This window comes from Phoca vitulina, unplaced genomic scaffold (genome assembly GCF_004348235.1).
Source record: "Phoca vitulina isolate PV1807 unplaced genomic scaffold, GSC_HSeal_1.0 scaffold38, whole genome shotgun sequence".
NCBI classification, from domain to species: domain Eukaryota; kingdom Metazoa; phylum Chordata; class Mammalia; order Carnivora; family Phocidae; genus Phoca; species Phoca vitulina.
In genome coordinates, this window is record NW_022589741.1 from 18,725,556 (window position 1) to 18,749,959 (window position 24,404).

The 24,404-nt window shown below is 48.8% G+C and overlaps 1 protein-coding gene across 5 annotated transcripts in view; it reads left to right on the plus strand.

Moving 5' to 3' along the window:
• The first annotated feature begins 10,169 nt into the window (after positions 1–10,169).
• The window catches only part of GRAMD1B (GRAM domain containing 1B), a 166,232-nt gene continuing 151,997 nt past the window's right edge, over positions 10,170–24,404 (plus strand). For 4 of the 5 annotated variants that reach the window (XM_032427960.1, XM_032427962.1, XM_032427961.1 and 1 more), the window contains exon 1: positions 10,335–10,723. In XM_032427960.1, coding sequence (XP_032283851.1) covers positions 10,350–10,723 — 374 coding nt within the window. In that variant the 5' untranslated portion in view covers positions 10,335–10,349. Of the gene's footprint in view, positions 10,724–24,404 lie in introns of all 5 variants that reach the window. The other variant, XM_032427970.1, reaches the window with a different exon arrangement.

Consider the following 24,404-nt stretch of genomic DNA (forward strand, 5'->3'; position numbering starts at 1 on the left):
GTAATATTTAAAGTGCATTCAGGGAACTCCCCACATAAAGGAATTCTATTTGTGTAAAGCTAAGAGGCCTTTCTGAAAGCAAATAACTATTGTATTACATCTTTTGTGCAAATCTACATGTTCACATGTTGGGATTATTCCTATCGAGGTATTTCATTAACTTCTTGTTGAGTGGGGGCTTATGAGGGAATTAAATGCACACAGAATGTGTGGGGACAAAAGCAGAATGAGTATTTGGGCTCCTTAGGGCGATTCGCGTTTTAATTCTTCTTAGAGGTAAAAATGCTACCTCCAAAATCTACACTGGAAGTAATAAAGGTAGACTCTGACCAAAAGAGGTTTGATTTACAAAAAGCAGTTTTAATTCCAGCCTTGTGACCTTGTCCAAGATTTATCTTGTCAGAGCCTCAGTTTCTTATCTGGGAACCTGAGTGGGGTGGTGTGGAAGAAGGACGGACCAAATATCTAATGAAACTGGACGAAATATCTAACGTTTCTTGCATGCCTATAATTCTATCACCTCAGGAAGCTTTATTGCTCATACATTTTCCAGCTGTCTGACAGAGTTAATATATGTCTTCCAAAAGTACCAGATTAATTCAAGGGAGTGGTTGAGGATATGGGAAATGGGGCTCGTTCTTTTCCTGGAAATAGGGAGAAACAAGGTCACTCAACATTCAGTGACACATTTTATGTTTATTTGGAAACTATTAAGTTACTCAGCAGGTGGCTTCCTGATAGAGTGTACTTTATTTCTTTATTAATCAAATAAAAATGTTCATGTGTATAAAGAAACAACCTATTTTAATGGATTCCTTTTGTAAAACAAATGATTTGTATGATGTGATCATTTTGACGTGTGCATTTTAAAAATCTGTGTTTTCATACACTGGGATTGCTTAAAGCAAAGTAGACCTTTCTAGTTCATAAACTCTGAGAGCTACAATAGACTTTAGAGCTCATCCAGCATAACCAATCCCCAAATCCCAGGACATTTAAAATACCATGCAGTCACTGAATTGAGGCGAATGATGAGGGCAGTGGTCCAGAGTGTCAGCAATTTAGAAGAAGGGTAGGGGGGAACGCAAGCCCAGGGGACGCCTGTCACTAGGGACAGCTTGAGGGCAGAGTACAGCCAGGGAAGCCAACGGGCTATTCCTGAAAAGTGGGAACATCGGACGGACAGCGTGACTTTCACTAAGACAAGAGCTCACAGTAAACGAAGAATTTTACAGGAATTAATTATTTACAGTTACTCCCTCCAGATACATTCCTTGCAGAAAGATAGACAACTCGGGGTGCAGTGGGAATGGTTGTCCAAAGCCAGATTACAGGGGCTGCCACTGAGAATCCTCTACTGAGCCCAGCCTTCTTCAGCTCCTTTTCTGAATCATAACAAAACGATCCTAATTTTTTGTGTGACACGGTATGTAAAGGCTAGCATCCTCCTTCCCATCAGAACTGAGCAATTTTTACAATTTCCGCATTTGTATCTCAAGCTAATTAGTTCTTACAGTTCTCTTCAACCCTGGAAGCAGTTTGGAGCACAAGGCTCAAACATCCCTTCCTCTCTGGATCTTGGTTTGCTTGTCTGTAAAAGGGGGCTATTTTCTGACTTAGAGAAGGGGGAGTGGCCGAAGTTCCTGTCAGAAATAAAAGCCTTCTGTGGTTGCTTTAGCACTTGAAAGGTATCATTTCCTAGAGCCTTAGAGCCCCCCCCCCCTTTTTGTTTTTTGAGTGAGTTAAGCTTCTAGGTCTTCGAGTCTGGGTCTTTGTTTGCAAAGCCATTTATTATCTGTGAAGCTATGCCTTTTTGATACGCAATTTCAGTAAAAGTCTGTAACCTCCCTGGGCCTGTTTCCTAATATCTAGATCACAATAAACAGTGGAGATAGTGATGGATTAGTTCTTGGAAATCTCCTTTCCATCATTCCGGAATTTTGTGATCCCCAGGACGTAAACTCCTTCAGGGCACAGACTTGCTTTCACGTGCCTCTGTTTTCCAGCACCTAGAACATCGTGTGCTCGATAAACACATTTGAATGGGTGAATGAAGGAAGATTTATAGTAGATACATTCTCTTGCTCTCATCCCTCACCCAACTGAACATTATGATCCAATTTGTTCTTTTGTAATTTCAAGAATATACCATACTCTTGGGGCGCCTGGGTAGCTCGGTTGCTTACGAGTCCCACTGTTGATTTTGGCTCAGGTCCTGGTCTCGGGGTCGTGGGATCGAGCCCTGTGTTGGGCTCATGTTCAGCACAGAGTCTGCTTGTCTTTCTCTCTCTTTCTCAAATAAATAAATAAATAGAATCTTAAAATATATATATATATATGCCATACTCTCTTTTACACCTCAGTGCCTTTGCATGTGTGGCCTCTCTGTCCGGAAGCATACCTCCTTCCTCTACTTGGAAAAGTCATCTGCTGACCTTCAACCTTGGGTAGGCATTGTCTCCTCCATGAAGATCTCTCTGGATCAAGATCTCTCTCCTCTGGGCTCACACTGCATTGGACACATGCCTCTACTGAACTGGAATTTCTTACCAAATTGTAGTTCTTGGATTGGTTTCCTATTCTCCCCTCCCCTTCCAAGGTTTGAAGCAACTGAGGCCAGGGTCATCTTTGATAGGCATTCAAAAATTATTTTAGGAATAAATGAATAGTTTCATAGAAACTTTTCAGAAACCCTTCATAGTACCCAGTATTATGGTATGCTTAGAGTCTGGGCATATTAAATACTTTTTGATTGATTTGCTAGATTACCAGGTACTCCACCAAGCTTCAATTTTCTTAGCAGATACAGACAGAACTCCATTTTAAATGGCATAATCATGGTCACGTTTTGTTCCGCTGAAACGTAACATCTACCAACAATAAAACACAAATACACGCACAAATTCAAAGGAAAAAAACTCGTTATCCCTATGCTCTGAATGTCCCCCACCCCACCTCTCTCCCTGTCTCTGTCTCTCACAAACACACACTGCTTTTCACAGTCCAGCTGTAGGTCTTAGAAGAGTGTTTAACACAGTAGATGCTCAATGACTATTTAAAAATGAATAGATGTCGGGGCACCTAGGTGACTCAGTCAGTTAGGCAGGTGTCCGACTCTTGATTTTGGCTCAGGTCAGGATCTCAGGGTCGTGGGATCGAGCCCTGCCTCGGGCTCCCTGATCAGCGCAGAGTCTGCTGGAGATTCTCTCTCCCCTCTCCCTCTGCCCCTCTCTCTGCTTGCCCTTGCTCTCTCTCTCTCAAAAAAAAAAAAATTAATAAATAAAATCTTTTAAAAAATAAATAGAGGGACGCCTGGGTGGCTCAGTTGGTTGGGTATCTGCCTTTGGCTCAGGTCATGATCCCAGGGTCCTGGGATCGAGTCCCACATCAGGCTCCCTGCTCAGTGGGGAGCCTGCTTCTCCATCTGCCTGACGCTCCCCCTGCTTGTGCTTGCTTGCTCTCTCTCTCTCTCTCTCTCTGACAAACGAATAAATAAAATCTTTTAAAAAATAAATAAATAAATGTCACTTACTCTTTTCACTGCCTAATTTCTGGAAGAAGTGGTGTCACCTTGCAGCCTCCATTTATTCCTTCTCTGCTTACTCTTGAACTTCTGACAATAGCCTTTCTTCTCTTGCCACTCTACTGCAGATGTTCTCTTGGAGGTCACCAGTGACCCAGTTACAAAATCTAATGGAATTATCTCCATCTTCCTCCTGCCTGGCTTCATTATGATGTTTGGCATCATTTATCTTTCTCAAATGTGGTGTAATTGAAAAAGCATGAGTTTTAAAGTAGAGCGAGCCTAGCTAAAATGTGTGCCCGTCTTCCGCTTGCTGGCTGTGTGAACTTGGGCAAGTCACCTTTTAAAATCTCCCCTCATCCTAAAAACGGAGTTTCGATGTCTATTTCTCAGGGTGGCTGGGAGGGGTAGATGGGATTTTGTGTGTGAACACTTAGCCCAGTGCCTGGCTTGCAGTAGGCATTCAGTAAACGTTGGCTCCTTTCCTCTCCAGACTTCCGAATCATCCCTCATTCTTGGTTTTCTTCCAATCTAGGTCTCTGAATAGATCTTCAAGGGCCTTTCTTTTCCTTGCCCACCTCTTCTTATTCCACATTTTTCTCCTGTCCTATTTCAGATGTTTTCCCATCTTTTACCTGAACGACTTGCCGTGCATATAGTCAATATTCCAAAAATATGGAATATTGAATCATAGTCTCCCGATTGGCTTCTCTGTATCCCATATTTTGCTCCTCCAGTATGTATTTCCCAGTCACTAGAATTGATGTTCCTCAAATACAGTTTGATAATATCACTCCCCCCCCAAAAAAACTTGAATAGCATCTCTTTATTTAAAGAATAAAATCTAAACGTTGAACACTTACCAATCTGAGTCTTGTTTGTCCTCATCTCCTCTATGTCCTTCCATATGCCCTGACCTATCTCTCCCTATTTTCAAAAACCCTTCATGAGTTTTGACTCCTCGGTGCCTTTACTACAACTCTTTCTTTATTCCATAATGCCCTATTCTTCTTTCCTATTGGAATTCATACTCTGTCTCAAGTACCAATTCCTCCACAGAGCCTGCCTCGACCACCTCTTTCCCTCTAGTTACAATTTGTCAACCAATCTTCCCACTCACACCTTGTTTGTACTTATATTTTGCACTAAATTAATTTGGCCTTGCTCTGCACAAGCCATGTCTTATTTGTCTTGCTGTATTCCTAGCAATTAGTAAGGAACCTCACACAGTCCTCTAGCTTAACAAGTACTTGTACAGTTAAACCGAGTTGAAAGTCAACACGAATAGTCATGCTTCCTCACAAGGGTTTTATAAGGGACTTAATTCAGCATAACAAAGACTAACATTTATAGACCGCTTACGATGTGCCAAGCACTAAGTGTCCTATATTGCTCGAATGCTCACAACAACCCAGGAGGGAGATGCTATCAATTACCTTGATTTTACAGGTGAGAAAGCCGAGACGGAGAAATTAAGTAACCTACCCCCAAAATAAACAGCTAGTAAGTGGTGGAAAGGGGTCTAAAGCTCAGATAGCATGCCTTGGGCCTCTGCATTTAATCACTAGGTTATATTTGGCCAATAGTATTTGGTGCTTCCAAGGAAAGCAGCAGAATACCCAGATCATGCCTCTTGCAAGGACAGGAAGGAGACAGATAGGGTGACGTCAGGAAGTTTCTTCCGGCCTAGGTTTACATAAAGACTGTCCTTGTAAGGCTTAGAGGACAAGAGATGATGTCTATCTGTGCCTTCATATCCTGGTGTCAAGAACACAGGGCAGCAAAATGTCGTTGTGCAAAATATTCTTCCTTGACTCCTAAGCCTTTTGATGAGCAATTAAACCAGGGAGGCTTATCTGGGGACAGTCCTTCTCCTGAGGTGACGTCATTGTTCACCCTGGCTCCTGCCAAAGGCTAGCGGAAGCGCTCTGTGCACTCCCCATGGCTGAGAGGCCTCGCCAGCGCTCTGCCCTAGGGAACTGAGACTCCATACAAGTCTCGTGACATTTTCTTCCTTTCCTCAAAAGGAGATGCTGGACATGGTGGCCGGCCAACTGTGGTTTTATTTAGATTGAGTTCAGCCAGCATGCTCTGCCCTCCCCTGACCACACACATCCCGTGCGGTCTCCTCTGACTTCTTCAGTAGCTCCCACCTTCACGGGGAAATGAGGTAGGGGTTAGTAAAAGGAACAGAACTGAGATACCAAGAGGGGTGGAAGCCTGTTCTTTCCAGTCCTTTCTCTTGCTCCCATCTCCCCATTCCCGGCTCCTTGTCCCATCATCACCCTAGTGATTACTCCCTGATTTCCTATTTCACCACGTAAGATATTAAAGCTGTTTGTAGGTTTCAGGGAGGTGTTTAGTATCCAGTTCAAAAGGCCTGGCGCCAGACATGCATCAGTTCAAATGGACTTTGTTTTATGCTTTTTTAAAAAGAGAGGGAATCTGGGGCCTCACAGACCCCTGGTCATGGGGTGGGGACTGGGCCTTTAAGACATCATCTCTTTCCTGCTACTGTCTCTCACTGAGATCCAGTTACCTTTAAAGACGTTCAGAGAAAGCCATTCTATCCATCCTTGGTCATACATTCCAATCCCTAACTGGATTTAGCCTCAACAGATGATTATCATCCAACCTGAATCCCCCACACGGAGCCCTACACTCACTTCCTCTTTTGCTCGGCAACAGAAGGAGAGCTAGAGAGGAAGGTCTGCCATCCTTCACTTTGTATTGGAAGATCGGTAATAACTGCGCCGCAGCATCCTTCACATTTCTGTCAGATTTACAGCTTCTCTGGTAGTAACAAAGTCCACTCCCTGTAGGCCTGCTGTCTGCTTTTTTCCCTTGTGCGTGGGCGAGCCCTTGGGTGCGCTTGTTCTCACGTGCGGGAGACAGACTCCACGTCCCAAGCTTGAGGGCGAGGACCTTCTGGCTTTTGGCAGGAGGGTTACCACCGAGTTGCCTGTCCAGTCCTGCCTCGGCTCTTGCGAGGTGCCTGTCCTTGGCATCCCTGGGGCAGGTGGGATGGGAGGGGTCCGTGGGGGCCTGCCCCTTGCACCTCACACTCACTTGGATGTGCACCCAGGAGAAGTCTAACTTCACAGCTAGTATTTTTCACTTAGGCTCCCTCCTGAAGTTTTGGCTGCAAACCGGACTATAGTTAGTGGGTCTGCAGAAGTAATAGACAGGTGTTGGGTGTCTTGTGTCTGCAGGAAAAGGGAGCCTGAACAGCTGAGCATAAACAACAGTCGCTTGGTAATATGAGCTCCTTTCATTTAAAAGTCCGAGGCCGGGCTGCGGGTGGGGGAAGGGAGGCCAGGTTGTTCTGGCCTGCCACCTGTCTGGGCGGCCAGAGGCCAGGGCAGCTTCCCAGAGAACCGCAGAGTCTGCTGGGAGCCAAATGCAGGACAGAGCGGGGGAGGGGGAGGCGGGGACTGAGATTCTGAAGTCCCCAGTGGAAACCCTGGTCCTGACCCCTTGCCACCAGATGCTTTGGGAAATTGTTTTTAAGATTTTGTGCTTCCCTTTCCCCACTTGTAAAATGACTGACGGGATCGAGTAGCTGCATATAGCTTCGGGATGTTCCCAGCTGAAGCGAGGGCTGGTAGAATTCAGGTGCCACAAGGGACCTGCGGCTTTCCAGAGCTGATACATCTGGTGAGATTCCCATGGCCTCTAAAGGGCTTCAGAAGACCTGGGTTCAAGTTCTGACTTTGCCTTTGACTATTTTTGTTTGTTTGTTTGTTTTTATCTATGACCTTGGATAAAGTTCTACCTCACTCCTAGGTCGCTGGGAAGATAAAATATCATGTATGAAAGTCCTTTACAAAAGTGTAAAGGTTACTATACAACAAAAACACAGGATACTGGAGAATCTAAGGGAGGAGAAACTTGGTTCTATCCTCAACATGCTTGTTGTCTTAATAGTAATGATGGCTCGTCGTCGAAGGGGCTTTCCTTTCTCAAAGCAGTTCCCCCTTTATCATCTCACTCGATGGTGCCATGGTAAATAAAAATCAAACAGAAACAGCTGTGGGGGGACGGGAAGATGTGTTTTGAACAGGCTTTTAGTGGGTAACGGCGTGAAGGAAAGAAGGGGGAAGGGTCTGCCCGTGGAAGTAAGCAAGGACAGTGTTGGGGGCCTTGAGGTCCTCTGGGTATCTGCTTCTCAGCCAAGTGAAACCATTTCAGATTTAGTTTGGAGGAGGTTTTCCCTCAGGCCAGGTGAAATGTTAATGATCATTCTGAACTACTGCGGTGCCCAAGGCTTAAATGAAATCTAGGATTTTTGATTTTAGGTCCAGAATCCTATTGTGGGTGGGAAAAGCGGCTACAGTGTGTGGGAAGAGGGAGCTTGGTGACTTGAATTCCTTTTAAGAGGCATCCACTGAAATTCAGAGTGTTGGTGATAAACTTCGAGGGGCCTGCTCCCCTTGTGGATCTCCCCCTCCCCCCATTACCCATCAAGTCGGTTAGCCCTGTGTTGTGGATCCTCACGTCTTTGTTTGCTTCTTTGTTTTATTTTGTTTGGCTTCTTACTTCAGCAGGCCCCTCAACAGGCAGGCAATGGGAAGTTATCGGATCCCCTGCAAAGCCCTTGTCCTTGGAGGAAGTCCAAGGCAGTGAGCATCCTTGGAGGAAGTCCAAGGCAGTGAGCAACTCTGGCGCCTTGGCTTAACTCGGTATCCTGAAGTTTGGAGTTGCCTGTCCAGCGCCCTCAGCATTCCCGGGTCCTTGCCAGACCTGACACCTGAAGGGGTTTCTCCTTTCTATGTCATGTCCGGGAGTTAAAATAGAGTGATACCAAACCACCTTTGAGTGAGCCAGTGGCCGGATGTGGAGAGTCAGAAATAAGACCAGCTGATGATCCGGGGAGTCATTTACAGGTGGGCCTGGCCTTGGCTTTTTGGCCACAGTATCTCTGTCCCAGCGCAAAACTGACTTCTCTCAGTTTCCTGGCTTCTTGGACATTGATATCTTGAGCTCCCCTCCATGGGTCATTCCAGGGCATGATGAACCCATGGCCAGTTGTCATGCTTGAGGTCCTGCTGACCTGCAGGGATGGATTTTCTTGCTGTGAGTTCTTGCAAGTCTTTGGGACTGTGATTTTTCCTCAGCTTTGGGACACTAATGAAATGTTCCTGTGCCCATCACCCTGCTAGGGAAACTGGGGTATCAGCTCTTAACTGGAAATTGGACTCCTAGAGAGGGGCGGAGAACAGGTGAGTCAACTTGTGGATTTAACGGTGCATTCTTCTGTGCTCCTCCTGGTCTTTTTGAAAGCTGCTGTCTCTACTTTGTAGAAGCAAATAGTGGAGAGGTGTATGTGCTGGGCCGGAAGGGAGGAGAATGGACCGTACAGCTCTGCTCTAGAAGCTGGGCTGGCTTATGCTCAGTCGCAATGGAGAATGCCTCAATAGTGAATCAGTTCTCGGGCCAGGCTCTTAGGGCTGTAGGTCCTTGGGTCTAGGGAGGGAGTGGGTCAGCATACCTTCAGACACTGCTGGGGCTGATTCACTTTCTATCTAGGTTCCATGACCTGGGCACATACTAGATTTTTGTGACCCAGTCCATACCCCTTGCAGGTTGAAGCAGAATTGAATCATCCCCGAGGAACATAACTCCCAGGAAGTCTTTGCTGGATGCTTTGCCTTCTGGGTGCTCACCCTCCAGTAACTTCATTTTGTGCTTGGGATGGGGCTATGGTATTGATGGGGTCGCTCAAGATGGAGAAGGATCATCAGTCCCTTTTCCTTACTGGTCCTGTGTGTCCTATGTCTCTCAGATCCTATTGTCTGTCCTTCCTTGGTATGTCATGTCTGCTGTCCTCAGCTTATTCCACAGGAGAACTGTTCTCACTTCTCAACTTGTCATTTTGGAAGCAGCCTCCTGGAACTTTGCTGTCGCCCTCTGACTATGCCCAGCCTTCCTGTGCCCCTACCCGCACTCCCAAATAATTCGAAGAAAGCACTTTTCTGAGAAGACATTCTGCGGAAAAGCCCCCTAGTTTTCCCCCAACCCTGTCTTGGGTGGCCTTGGGGAGTGAGGACTGAATTGCTGATTCCTCCTTTCCCCTTTCCCCCCCTTCCCCCAAAGAAAAAGCTGGGCGTGAGGCTAATGAGAGCTGCCTGGCCAATCGTTGCTTTGAGAAAGTTTGGTTTGTGATCCTGTTTCATTAGGCTGATTGGAGCAGCCTTTACTCGGAGGTAGAGTCCCTCCTCCCCGAGGGATTTCGCGTACAGTTACTCTGGCTGTCGCTGCCTGTGCATGCCCTTTCTGGACAGAAATGACCTCCCCTCCCCTCCCTCTTAGCTCTCCCCTCCTCCTTTTTTGTTTTTATCCAGTGTCTCGCTTCCTCTCTCTTTCTCTCTCCCCCCATCTCCCTCCCGCTCTCCGCCTCCCTGCAGCGCCACGCCGGCTCCCCAGCCCGGTCGGCCGATCGCGAGCCGCTGAGAGTTTGCCGAGCCGCCCCCTGGGGCCCCGCGCCGCCGAGTCCCGCTAAGGCGAAGACGCAAGCAGGCCGGGAGAGCGCGGAAGAAAAACAAGCGGGCGCGCCGCGGGAGCCCCAGGAGGGCGGCCGGGCGGCGGCGGGCGGCGGGCGGGGCGGACCGGCGCCGACGGCCGTGGGGAGCGCGCACCGGAAAGTTCGGCCCCGGCGGCCTCGCGCGCGCCCGCCTCGCGGCGCTCTGGGAGAGGAACTTGCCCTCCGCGCCGCTCGAGCGGCAAGCGTTTCCCAACGAGAGCGGGCCGAGCGCGCCGCGGCCAGGGGTGGGGAGCGAGGCGGTTGGCGGAGGGCGCCGAGGGAGCGCGGCCGCCACGGGCCCCCATGCCGGCGGCCAACATGCTGGAGAACCTGCCGCCGCCCGCCCTGCAGGTGCCCGAGCCCCAGGGCGCGCCCGAGGGCAGCCCGCTCTGGTCCAGCTCGTCGACCCCCACGCTCCGACGCCGGCGCTTCAAGATGCGCCGCATGAAGAACGTGCAGGAGCAGAGCCTGGAGGCCGGGCTGACCCGGGACCTGCCCGGCGTCCTGGCCCCGGGCAAGGAGTTCCTGCAGCTGCCGTCCATCGAGATCACGCCTTCCAGCGACGAGGACACCCCGTGGTCCAACTGCTCCACACCCAGCGCTTCTCCGCGCCGAAAGCGCTTCCTCCTCCGCAAGTGGCTCAGGGTGAGGGAGCGGAAGGAGTGCAGTGAAAGCAGGTACGTCCCTGCGCAGCCCCCCTGCCGGCTTCCCTTTCCCTTCTCCTGCCCTCCCCGGGGGCGTCCTGGCCGAGACCTCGTGAAGGAAAGCGGGGGGGGAGGAGGGGGCCCTCGCCAGAGTGGGCTTCGGGCACCTCTGCGCCCCGCTCGAGGGCCGGGGGTACTTCGGCTTCCACGCGTGTCGCCCTCTTCCCCAAGCCGGGGCCGGGGGGCCTGCGACTTTCTCCTGTGTCACACACCTGCGTAGGGCTTCCCGCCGCATTCCATCTCATTCCATCCTCATAGCAAAATGCATAATAAAACCATGGCAGCTAATATCTGTTGAGTCCTTATCATGTGCAGGTCATTACAGTGAGCACCCCGTATCGCGAAAACTCTTGAGTTAGGTACTGCCGTTATTTCCACTTAAGACATGGAGGTAACAGAAGGTGAGAGAGGTTAAGGGGCGCCTCCACTTAGGCTCATATTGCTGAATTCCATTTCAATTTTTATGTTATTTTGGCCACACCAGCTTGCTTTTCCTAGCCCACATGTGTAGAGGACGTGCTGGAGTTTGCATGTTGAGTGATTCACATTTCCTACTACAAGAGTCTTCTGACGTCTAGAACTGCTCTGCCCTACTCTGGTTTGTGCCGGCTACTTTTTTGCCCGGGTTAGTGTGGCATCTGAGTAATGGGAGAAGTTCGCTTTGTCCTATCGCTCAGTGTAGAAAACCATAGGGCAGCTCCATAGAGCCTTGGCTAGGTGTGTTGGAGCCAAGCCCACCGCCTGGTTGGCGGGGAGAGGGATCCTCACTGACTCTTTGATACCATGGACTCTGCTCATTTACTTTTAGACGCTAGGGTCCTGTCTCTTAACAGAGGTTTGTTGCCTGGTGTAAGACATCTGAAGGACTGGCCAGGACTCCTCCTCCCAGGCTGTTCAGTTTCATTCACTTCAGTTCAACAAGTATTTATTGAATGTTCTCCTGAACTCAGTCTGGTACCAGCTAATGTTGATGGAGTCCTGGGCGGAGAGGAGGAAGGGCTGGGTAGAAGAGGGGATGCCAACTTTGAGAAGGAGAGTGGGCGGAGACTTGTACAAGCAATTAAGGCATGTAAGTTTCACTCCTATGGAGGAGGTGGAACCATGGGAAGACAAAGATTTCTGGAAGGGAGAGGCTCAAACCGTGACAAATACAGACGGGTGGTAGCAAACAGCAGGAGAAGTATGAGGTCAGGGGCATGAGATCAAGAAAGGGGAACAATATGGACAAAGGCAAAAGAAGCAGGGTGGTGGCACCAGGCTAGCTCATTTGGAAGAGCCTGCTGCTCTTGATCTCTTCGGGGTCATGGGTTTGAGCATTACTAAAAATAAATAAATAAATAATAATAATAATAATAAACTTTAGAAGAAGAAAGAAGTAGGGAGAACCTTGTGTCTTTGAGGGGACACTGAAGAATCAGTGGGGTTATGCTAAGCTTTCCAGGATCTCTTTTCTGTGGACTGGAAATGGTTATCCTTAAAGAGCTTTTTGTGGACCTGAGAATAACAATTCTTTCTGTCTGGTACCTCATCCTGCTGCCTTTTCCACAGAGTAGAGGGAAGAGGGGCAAGCTTGGTGGGGACTAATGTTCTTCTTCTTCCTCCTCCTCCTTTTTTTTTTTTTTTTTTTTTTAAAGTAATCTCTATGCCCAATGTGGGGCTTGAAGTCAGAACCCCACTCTACCACCTGAGCCAGCCAGGAGCTAATCTTGAATGAAAATAGTTCATCACAGTTTGTCAGCTTTCCCCTCAAATGTGAGAGACCCTAATAGAGACCCTCCCCTCAAATGTGAGAGACCCTAATAGAGACCCCATTTTGGTTTTGGGATTTGCCATGCATGTGGAGGACAAAATATGGGGAAAAGAGTCTTGCATTGGGTGAGGATGGAGGTGGATTTGGTTGGAATTAAGGAAGGCTTTCTTGGTTTTGAGAGTTGTCTAAATGTGCCGTGGAATCTTCAGTATTCTTAAAATCAGGCAGGATTTTCACCTTGTAGGTGTAGATGAAGGCAGGTCTTTTAAATGATGGCTTGCTGGATTAGAAGAATATACGTGTATGTGTAGAATAAAGGCAGACTGAATTCAAACCTAAATTGGTCTGACTCAGATCTCTACTCTTAACCACTGTTACACTGTCTCCTGTTGGAATCTCTCTGGATCTTGGCAAAGACAAAACCCCTTCATGTGTAGGTCTTAGAAATGGAAGGCTCCTTGGAGAGAAAAGAAGCAATCAAGTGAGTAGAAGCTTGTGGATGCCCAGCAAGCTACCCTGAGAAAGAGTTGGCTTTTGAGGACAGTAGAGCAAAAAGAATATTGGACTTGAAGCCAGGAGATTTCGGTTTATTATTATTATTTTTTTAATTTTTAAAGATTTTATCTAAGAGAGAGAGTGAGAGAGCATGAGTGGGGAAGAGGGTCTGGGAGAGAGAGAAGCAGGCTCCCCACTGAGCAGGGACCCCCCGATGCGGGGGCTCCATCCCAGGACCCTGGGATCATGACCGGAGCCGGAGGCAGACTCTTAACCGATTGAGCCACCCAGGCACCCCCAGGAGATTTCAGTTTAAATTTCAGTTCTGTCATTTAGTAGGTGTGGGACCTTGGATACCCCACTTCGTTCACCTCTCTGTGTGTCTCACCTTCTCCATCTGTGGAGGTGGAAATGTGTCTCAGGAGTAATACTCGTGAAAATGTTTCCTACACATGAAAGTGCTGTGTCAGGGTGAAGGATTATTGTCAGTATTCTGTGAGTATCTTGCGTGGAGTGGATGTACGCTTGAGAGTATGAGCTTACACACTCAAGTGTCCTGAAGCAGCACCTGGGACTCCTCACACCTGATGGGATTGGAAAATTGCTCTGCTCTGGCCTGGTTTAGCCAGGGGGGATTAGCACACCAGGCCCTGCGTGATATCCATCCTCTTCACATTGCCCCTCCGGAATCTACCTCTCCACAGGCAAGAAAAGCACCTTTCAGGCTGCAGTGGAAGGCAAGGGGCTGTGGATTTTAGCTGCACAAGTTAAACACAGAAAGAGGATCAGGAGATCCCTTTTTTCCCATCCTTTAACCCTAGGAAGAAAGAAGTGGAGAAAGGGTCAAGTCAGCGTGGTTTGGGGAACCAAGGACCTTCGGGTTCAGTAGTGAAATAATCCACATCCAGTTTTGTCTGGTTCATCTTCGTATCCTCACTGTCTAGCACTGTACTTGGCCTTTTATTGTGATCAATATGTGTTTGTTGGGGCACCTGGGTGGCTCAGTCGTTAAGCGTCTGCCTTCGGCTCAGGTCATGATCTCAGGGTCCTGGGATCAAACCCCGCATCAGACTCCCTGCTCAGCAGGAGGCCTGCTTCTCCCTCTCCCACTCCCCCTGCTTGTGTTCCCTCTCTCGCTGTGTCTCTCTCTGTCAAATAAATAAATAAAATCTTTTAAAAAAAATAGTGTTTTGTTGGTGAATAAATTAAAAATGAGTGGAAGAATGATTCTTTTTTTTCTCTACTGTTGGGAATGAAATTATCTTTATTCATAAGTCAGGGAGAATTTCCTGGAGGAGATGAGTTCAGAGCTGAGGTTTTTTTCCCCGTGACAGCTTTATTGAGATATAATTTACGTACCATACCATTCACTCATTTTTAAAGTATACAATTCAGTGGTTTTTAGTATGTTCCCAAATATGCACAAACTTCATCACAGTCAATTTTAGAGCATTGTCGTGACCCCAAAAGGAAACCCGTACCCTTTATATATCACCCTCAGTGCTCCTATTCCTCTCCCCGGCCCTAGGCAGCCACACATCTACTTTAGAGGGCAGAGGGTTTTGTGGTTGTTGTTATGTTTTGTTTTGAAGATTTATGTGTTCATTTGAGAGAGAGAGAGAGAGCATGGGGTGGGGGGTAGAGGGAGAGGGAGACAGAGAATCCCAAGTAGACTCCCCGCTGAGCATGGAGCGCGAAGCAGGTCTCGATCCCAGGACCCTGAGACCATGACCTGACCTGAAATCAAGAGTCGGCCACTCAACCCACTGAGCCACCCAGGCGCCCTGAGAGCAGAGTTTTGAATAGAGACCAGATGCTTGTTGGTGAAAGCAGTTTGGGGGTGTTGGCTTGAAGATGGGAATGGATGACCAAGAGTGGCCTCGATGAGGGATGTGGAAAATAGGGTGGTGAACTCATGGGCTGACCGACTTGATTTATGCTGAAGAGTCGGAATTTCAGTTTATCAGTCAGTCAACAAAGATGCATTGAGATCCCACAGACAGTGTGCTCTGTATACAAAGAGGATTCAGCCCATTGGGGAGCCGCTATAGGTTCTAGAATCTGGGAGAGATGTGCAGAGTGGTATTTGAGGCAGCTAATTCTTGCTGCTCTGTGTGAACTGGGTGGTGAGTTAGGGGCCCGAGCCTCGCACTGTTCTTCCAGCCCTCTGACTGGGAATTGTTAGCTACCATTTAACATAAGACGGCACTTTTTTTTTTTTTTTTTTGCTGGCCGTGTTGCCCTCTGAACCTCCCCCCAAAAATGGTAGAGTGAAGTTGATGGGGCAAGCTTTTGGAATTAGTACCTGCATGTCTCCCTAAATTCCTTGGCCATAACTGGTTGTGGTGATTGTTCAAAACTCTCTGACCTGCTGGATTCTGGTGAGAAGTCGGAAATTGGACGGAACCCTCGTCTGGCAGGATGGCATACTGTCCTCATTCCCTGGAGGGAGAGGGGAAAGCTGACAAGGGCCCAGTGAGCAGGTGTGGATGACTACCTGTAGGCTGTCTTTCCAGAGGACACAGCAGTACATCTCTGCTTCTTTGCCCCCCAGGGCGCCCCCCCGAGTATTGTCATCATTTGGGCTACCGTGGCCCCTTGGCTGTTCTGTCCCCTCTTCTTCTGTAACATCCTCAGGCTGCTTAGAGTCCTTTCAACTTGGAGCCTCAAGGTTTCCTCTCTGCAACACACATCTGACCTCAGGCGGCGCCTCTCACTGATTCTGCCCAGCCTGGCGGGCCAGGCTCTCCATCTGGTGGTGCCAGCCTCGCTGGTGTGTGGGTTGGCAGGTCATGGTATCATTGGTGTATTTATCTTGATTCTTCAGCCTTTCCTCTGACCTTCGGAGAGAGTCTTGCTTCTGGTTTCAGCTCCATTTCCAGGGGAGCAGGGTGAGTTGTGCATCCAGACACTCTACCCATCACCTCTGTGCACACCCTGCGGTGTATGAGAGGCACAGGGAGTGTGGGGGGAGAGAAATGGCGTTCTTTTTTTTTTTTTTTTTTTTAAGGTTTTATTAGAGAGAGAGAGAACACAAGCAGGGGGAGGGGCAGAGGGAGAAGCAGACTCCCCATGAGCAGGGAGCCCGATGCAGGGCTCGATCCCAGGACCCTGAGATCATGACCTGAGCCAAAGGCAGACGCTTAACGACTGAGCCCCCCAGGTGCCTGAGAACTGTCATTCTTTCTTAACACAAAACAACAAAAACAAATGCAGAGGAGACCTGTGATCTGTCAGCAGATTAAGTAAGTAACCGGTGCTGGATTAGGTGAAACTAGTGAGAGCCTCTACCCGACCTATAAATCCTCGAGGCCGGGGACTGCGTTTTACTTGGTGCCAAGTTTTGGCAGAGGGCCTTCAATACACAATCCCATTTAATCCTCACGAGAAACTCCCCAGGTGGGTGTTAACGGCTGAGAAGGCTGAAGTTCAGAGATTAACTCGCTCCTGGTCAAACAGAAGCAAGGGTGAGATCTGAACCGTTTCAGAGCCTGAGCTCTCTGCAGGACACTGTACCATCTCTCCAGGGCCTGGAAATCGTTGGCTCTTGCATGTTTGAGAAAGCATACATGTGGCGGGGAAGGGTGTGAGAGAAGGTAGGAATGAGGTCAGCAGGATGGGAAGGGCTCCCGGGAGAAAGCTGTAGGGCGTGTGGGCGAGCACCGCTGCGTGGGGGGCCCCTGCTGACCGGCCTGGGAAAACTGCTCGGCTAGCGTTTGGCTGGAGATGTGGTTTCCAAATTCTAACCGTTTGTGGAAACTGAGGAGGTCGAGGTGGAGGCCCATGGACTGATTCACACTGGCCAGGCTCCTCTGTGGGAGTTGGTTATTTTAAGAGTTTCCATGGTGGTTACGCACTCAGGGGGCGCCAGTTACGCATCAGGCAGGAGCCACGGATGATCCTGGGGCAGATTAGCAGGTGATGATTCTGCCCGGTGAGGTTTCTCACGAGTCCTCTCCATCCACCAGTTGCTAGGCTGGTCACTGATAATTGCTTCTAGGGTAACGCTATTTTCCATTAAGGCGTCTGAATGGCTAAGCTGCCAGTGGGGAATTTCCTGACCTCCGTGCGCGAGCCACTGGGCCCTGGAGCAGGTGTTTAGACACCCAACCAAGCTGGCCTGAGAGCCCAGGGCGGTTGCTGGGTTGCGGTGTGTACAGAAGCTTTCTACAGCCCGAGGGCTTTTTCTGGAGCTTTTGCCCTCTTGGGTTCTTGCCTCCGTAGCCCGCATTGGTGTGGTGATGCGCCAAGGGGCTGTTGTGTCTGGTATGAAGGAAGATACAGCTTTTACACATCTCGTGGGGGTGGGGGTTGGGGGGGGGGTCTGTCAGCTCTTGTTCTGTGATTTCGGCTCCTGAGGCATCTTCCTGCTCGTAGAGCAGATGGCAAAGCTTCCATACAGGATGCAAAACTGAAAATCAAACGTGGGCAGGACGGAGATGGTTCGAGCTGCAACAAAGAGATGTCAGGCAGTGACTGGCTCCACCCCCCCCTCACCGCCCCGCCCCCTGCCGCTGTGCGCAGCCACGTGCCACCTTCTAAAAATAGTCCTGGTGTCAAATATTCTCCTCTGTTTTCCAGACGCTATGTGTCTGGATTTTCAATTCAGATAATACTGTTCAGAATCATCAGCGAGACGTGGCCGTGGCTCAGCTAAGATCAGTGGTGGAGGAGGGGAGGGATAAGGAAATCCGCTGCCCCTCCACTGGAGGCCCCGATACGTTGTTTTTTGGTCTGATGGTATGAAGTCCTTTGTTCTGCATCCTTCGGACACACTCCGTGTTGAGATTCTGGTGGTTCAACCCCGATTTGTCGATGAGATAAGGAAACAAGGCGATAGGCGCGTCGCGGTGGCAGATGTGGCTTATGGCCGGGAACCCTGGCCTCCGACCTCAAGTCTGGGCCGGTTTCTAACTCACTTCTCCCGAGCTTCTTGGTGCTTCGTGAGATCTCCCGGTGTCAGCACATCGCTGCGGTAATGCGTCTTCTCAGCCTGCTGCCTCTTACCTACTCGGTCTGACCCCAGAGGGTTTTAGTCTTGCTGCTTCTTGGTTAGCAAATTCAGTCAGGAAGTGAGGGGGCTGAGTGAGGGGAAAAAAAGAAAAAGGAAAAAAAACCCAAAACCAACAACCCACTTGGTTTTTCCCCTTTCTTTCACAACTATGGAAAAAGAATTTGCCCAGGAGGCCCGGTGGGGGAAAGGGGAGTACGGTAACCCTTGCACCATTTGACTCAACGATTAGGAAAATACAGAAAGAGTGGACGGTTGGTTTGGTGACACATTTTTGAGGTTCTGCAAGGGTCTTCCAGCTTCTTAAAAGAAATTCTTACGTCCCAAAAGCCAGTAGATACTGTGTGTGTAATAAAATAGCTAGTTAACGTAAAATTTGGGGTCGTAGGGAAGAGAAAGATAAAGCTCATCATTTCACATATTTGGTGTATTATCACCCACTATGTTTTCTCATTCGGGTTTCCTTTTAATTTTTTATTTATTTTAAAAATATTATTTATTTGTTTGTTTGACATAGAGCACACGAGCAGGGGGAGTGGGAGAGGGAGAAGCAGGCTTCCCGCTGAGCAGGGAGCCCGATGCGGGGCTCAATCCCAGGACCCTGAGATCATGACCTGAGCTGAAGGCAGTCGCCCAGCCAACTGAGGCCCCCATCATCCAGGTTTCCTTTTTAAGCAATAGACATTTTGTTTCATCGGCTCTTCCGTTACTTTGTCCCTGTAGAAGGTGGGGTAGAATGTAAGTCCCTACGTTGAGGACAGGGGAGGACAGGTGAATCTGTGAAATAAGGGGGGGCGGGGAAGAATTTCTACAGCACTGTTTTTGGAGGAGCCATGAGGATGAGATGCTTCTCCGAAGTGCGGGGAAGAACCCACTCAACAAAGATGCCACTTAGCCTCATCCTTGTGGTTCCCATAACCGAACCTATGTGTTAGTGCCAGTCTGACTCCGCAGAGCCATCTGCCCTGATCCAGCAAGTGTTTGCCTTCCAGCTGGGTCATTACACTCCAAGCTCTTCCTGACCTTTTGTTTGCTTCTCAGGGTTGGATGGAATAGCAGTAATAAAGGTTATTCTGAACAGGGTGGCGCTTTTCCAGGGAACAGTTTGCCCTTAGCCTGGGTGGCAACATGTGTTTTCTCTATCTTTGTGATGAACCACATCTTCCTGACAGGTGAAGACCTCATAAAAAAATTTTAAAAAGACCTCAGAAAAGAGGATTGCACCACCTCTCTTGGTTACTTCTTTCGATGTTTCAAGGCCCGCTACTGAGAAAGTTCTTCCTCAGATCTGACTGAAATCCCCCGTGGTAAGGTTCAAACACATTTTCTCTAGTTTTGTCTTCAGTGAGGACGAGAGATGGGTCATCCTTTGAGAACATTCCTTCAAAGACTTATTCTTAGTAGTAACGTGTGCTGTGGCTTGCAGATCCTGAGGGAAGCCCTCGGTTTGTGCTAGTGATTACTTGGATGTCACAGGTGCTGTGGGGCCCTGTGGACTTATTGGGAGGATTGGCGGCCACACGTGTCGGAAGACCAGAGTAGAGAGTAGCCCGCCCATTCGGAAAGTTCTGAGGGACCCCGAAAGATTCCTCTCTCTCAAATGCCTTCTCCATGCTTGGGTTGCTTCCTTAAATGCTTCTGTGAGTTGACATCCTTTTTCTTTGTAGTTAGAGAGATTGGGCTGAAAAATCAGAGAACTCAGGAGAGCTGATTCTCACAGTTGAAACATTTTTTGGACAGTTACAGGGCTGTGCTGGTGCTTGGGATACAGGGCTGGACGCAAACGGCCCTTCCATTGAGGAACTCCTGGCCTGTGTGGAGAGCAACATGAAAAAGATAATTTCAGGAGAATATGGAAGTCAGACTACAGCATTTAAAAAAAAAAGAATAGGTCTGAGGAAAAAGTTGGCTGGAAGGGACAGGGGAGGAGGGTCCTAGGACCTAAATGGCACCACAGTGTTGTCTTACTTGTCTATACTCAGCTGCCACCTGTTAGTCCCTATAGTTCTGGCTCTGCCACTGTCTGGAGAATCTAGTCTTCGTGGTGGCTGGGATTTGTGGGGTCATTTCAGCTTGGAACAAACAGAAGTCCAAGGCCGTGAAGTTGGTCAGCAGCAGAGATGGCTCTGGACTACAGGTACCCTGCACGTCAACTCGGCGTTCAGCCCACCCCGTGTCTGGGGAGCCCATTCTGCATGGAATGGAGCCCTGTCTTCATCAGCAAACTCAGGAAGCTCCCGTAGGCCTCGTCTGTGGATGGTCTTTCGGAGGACCAACGTCCTAGCACCAGTCTGGGGGAGCATCTGAGGCAGCTGGGCTGTTGGCTGGGGTTCAGCTCATTTTCTCCCTGTGTGGTCCTGGACGGGTGACTCCATCTCTCCACATCTGGGCGTCTTTCTCCTCTGTAAAGTGGAGAGTACACATTTCTTCTTCCTCTTGTAAGACAGTTTAAGTAGACGCGTCTGAAGAGTTATGCTAATGTTATTATTAGTTAGTAAAAGTGAGATTTTTTTGGTGGTCTGTGAGGCCTCTGAGTTTGCTCCTCTGGTTAGCACAAGCTGGAACAGTGGTTACTTCTTTGATCAATTATGAGATGTCGCTTTTCCTATCTACCAATAGGTGCTGAAAATGAGCTTTTACAATTCATGGGCTGCTCTTGTCTGTCTCTTCAGTGTCTGTCTGCTTAAGGTTCTGACTCCAGGTTTCTTATTTTTCCCTCTCCTTTTCCCTTTGCCCGCCCTCTGTGCCTCCTCCTCCTAAATCTACACTTGTTTCATCCACTTGAGTGGCTTTAATTATTTCTCTGTGGTGATGACTCTCACATACCTCAGACCTCCTCTCTTTCCTGAGCCGTAGGCTCAGACCTAAGAGCAACTAATGGACGTTTCATGGGGATGTTCTTCAAAACTCCGCGTCGGTGTCCTTGAACTGGCCCTTCTGCCTTCCAGCCCAGTTCCTCTCCCTCAGTTCCTTGCGTTGGGGATGGGGACCGGTCAGCTTCACGAGGCTTCCCTCCTCTGAGAGGGTGTTCTTCAAGCCCGTCTTCCTGACTCCATCACCGTTGCTCCTCTCCAGGCCACTATCTCTTCCGTGTGTGTTCCTCAAGTGTCCTCCTCGCTGGTCTCCCTGTCTCCCGTGAAGCCCTGTCCTTTCATTCTTGGCTGCAGCCAGAGTGGTCTTCACGACCTCACTTCTGCTCCCCTCCTGCTTCTGCTCCCAGTCCCGTGCCTCCAGCCATAGTGGCCCCTCCGTGCCTTGAGTGGGGCGCTTTCTCTTGTTTCCTGGTCTCCACAGACACTGTTCCTTCAGCTGGAGTTCCCCTTTGGTAACACCGACCCACCTTGCCACGCTGCCCTTCTTTTCTTCTCCTTTGGGTCTTTCCTCCAGGAAGTATTTCCAGACTCTGGTGTTTATTTTTTATTTTATTTTATTTTAAGATTTTGTTTATTTGCCAGAGAGCACAAGCAGGGGGAGTGGCAGACAGAGGGAGAGGGAGAAGCAGGGTCCCCGCTGAGCAGGTATCCCAACGTAGGACTCTATCCCAGGACCCTGGGATCATGACCTGAGCCAAAGGCAGATGCTTAATTGACTGAGCCACCCAGGCGTCCCCAGACTCTGGTATTTATTACATGTCCTAGTTTATGATTATGTTCCTAAATTGCGATTATCTGGTCACATTGCATCCTTTACAGGATCATAAGCTGTGAGGGCAGAGTTTATCTTATTCAGCATTTATTTTATTCAGTGCTTGCTGAGCTCTTTGCGTGGAACATCGTAGGAGCTCAGTACATAGGTATTTAGGGAAGGAGTAAATAATCGAATGAAAGACTGTACAGAAACTTGATTTTCATGGAATTCTAGTGTAAATCATTTTGTAAAGCAAGATGTCCTCTTTTTTTTTTTTTTAAAGATTTTATTTGTTTATTTATTTGACAGAGAGAGACACAGCGAAAGAGGGAACACAAGGGTGGGGGGAGTGGGAGAGGGAGAAGCAGGCTTCCCATGGAGCAGGGAGCCCACGTCACATGTGGTCAATAAATATACCAGGCTTGATCCCAGGACCCTGGGATCGTGACCTGAGCCGAAGGCAGACGCTTAACGACTGAGCCACCCAGGCGCCCTGCAAGAAGTCCTCTTGAAGCTGAATAATTACCCCCCCCATATCCCATTTATGTAAATCTGGATGATTACGTAATGGCTTGTTTGCTTTGAGCCTGTTGGTTTCTTTCATGTTTTTATTTCTTTGTGCTGTCTGTGTCTTCCATCAGACTGTCGGTGCCCAGAGATCAGAGACTGCTGTTCTTCTTCTTTTTTTTTTAAATTTATTTGAGAGAGAGAGAGAGGGCATGAGAGGAGGGAGGGTCAGAGGGAAAAGCAGACTCCCTGCTGAGCAGGAAGCCCGATGTGGGCATCGATCCCGGGACTCCAGGATCATGACCTGAGCCGAAGGCAGTCGCTTAACCAACTGAGCCACCCAGGTGCCCCGAGACTGCTGTTCTTCTAAGGATGGTCTCTATTCAGGGAGTTTAACTTGGCATCTGTAGGTGGAAGTGGTTGACTTTTCCCAAAACGAGGCTCCAGAAAGCGAGAACAGGTCAGAAGCAATGGTCGACCCAGAGCCCAGGTACCATCTGCAAAGAGGAGTAACTAACCCTTTTCCCACCAAAGACCTGTGGCAGTTTTGAAGGGTGTTTTGAATTTTGGAGCTGTGGTTGCCATGGTAACCACACTTTTTCTGGCCTTCTGATTCCAGGTTGGGGCTACAGTTGTTCCTCTTGCAGGAGAGAAGGATTTCGGAATATGTGCATCCTCCCTCCTACCTTCTCCCCCACCCCCCACCCCCGCTGCCAGTTAATCCACCAAATATTTATTGACCACATGTGACGTGGCAGGTGCTGTTCTAGACACCAGAAACTATAGCGAACACCATAGTTTCTGGCTAGGAGAGCTTGCATCCTAGAGAGGGGAGGGAGACAGTAAAGAAAGGAACGACGCCATAGTGATCCCTGTTTATTTAAACACAAGTTACTTGGGCACATCCCTGGAAGAGAATTCGTCTGTGTTCTAAAATGTAGAAATCGGGAATTGTGAAAGTAATGTCTTCTGCCCTGCTTTGCAGAGAGAGAGAGGAATGGGGGTGCAGCTGAGGGCTGAATGTGGGAGCGGACTCCTTCCCACTGACAGGAGGACTTCATTTGGGGGTAGGCATCTCGCAATGCAGATGCATCTGGTACTCTGACATTTTCCAAGACCTCAGGAGACGCTGGTGCAAAGCTGGTTCTCTCTCTGCAGCTATCGGATGTCAGAGCATTTGTCCTCCTGGTGTTTTCCTCTCGGCTCTAGCGGAAGCCAGGAGCTGAAGGGCCACCAGGAGAAATGGACCTTCTTCATGCAATGTAGTGGCAGCCTGAAGACAGGCCTTCAATGCCAGGTACTGAGGCACCACAGAGTGTGGACTCTGAACTCTTGAACTGGGAGCCTGGGGTGGGGGGAGGCAGGCGTATAGAGGAAAGAGGGGACACTGACACTTGCCACTGGAGCTTCTAGTCAGAGCAGCAGAGAATGGTGCCCACGTGGAGACAGGTGAAAACAATGCTGGCGATTGCAGTTTATCATAATCTCTGAATTCGGGCAGCACTTTATCCTTTTCAAAAGGACTTACCAGGCCATGGGCTCCAGAAAGGCAGCACAGAGGATGATTATTCTTTGCATTTGCCCCAACACATGCCATACTTCCTGGCATGCACCGAGCCTCCAGTCACGTGCTTAGGGCTTGGCCATCCCTTGCTTCATTTGCTCCGGCATCCTGTGGGGCAGGTGTAAACGACTGTGTCCACTTGGCCCTTAAGGAAACTGAAACTCTGCAACATGCCCACATCCGTACAACTAAGTAGTGATGGAATCCTGACTCAAAAAGAGGTGGTCCTGTCTCTTTTAATTCAGGCCTTTTTTGATACCGTACAAGAATACATGTGCATATCTAACATCATCCTGAGGTTTATATGCATGTGCTGACGATGTAGGTAATGAAAATCCACAGGAAATGGAAAATAGAGACCGAACATTATAAGCCGCTGTTTCAGCAGGCCCCTATTCTGTTAAAGCAGCAGCTGCTGTGAAAAGCTTTGGCTGGATTTTTTACCTCCCCTGCGGGACCCATGAAATATTCAGGCTGCCCCAGCGAGGAGCGTTCGAATTCTGCACGCCTTTATGGCTTGGCTACTGTACGCCAGCCACTGGGCTCTGGCTAGCCTCTGCTCTTGAAGGATTTAGTCTATTTATTGTCCATCCATTGATCTGTTCAACTGTAAGTTTTTATTGAGCATCTTTTAGGCGGTCAGTGCAAAGGATACAAATAAATGTAAGATCTAGAAAGGTGGCAGGTGCCCTCCAAGGAG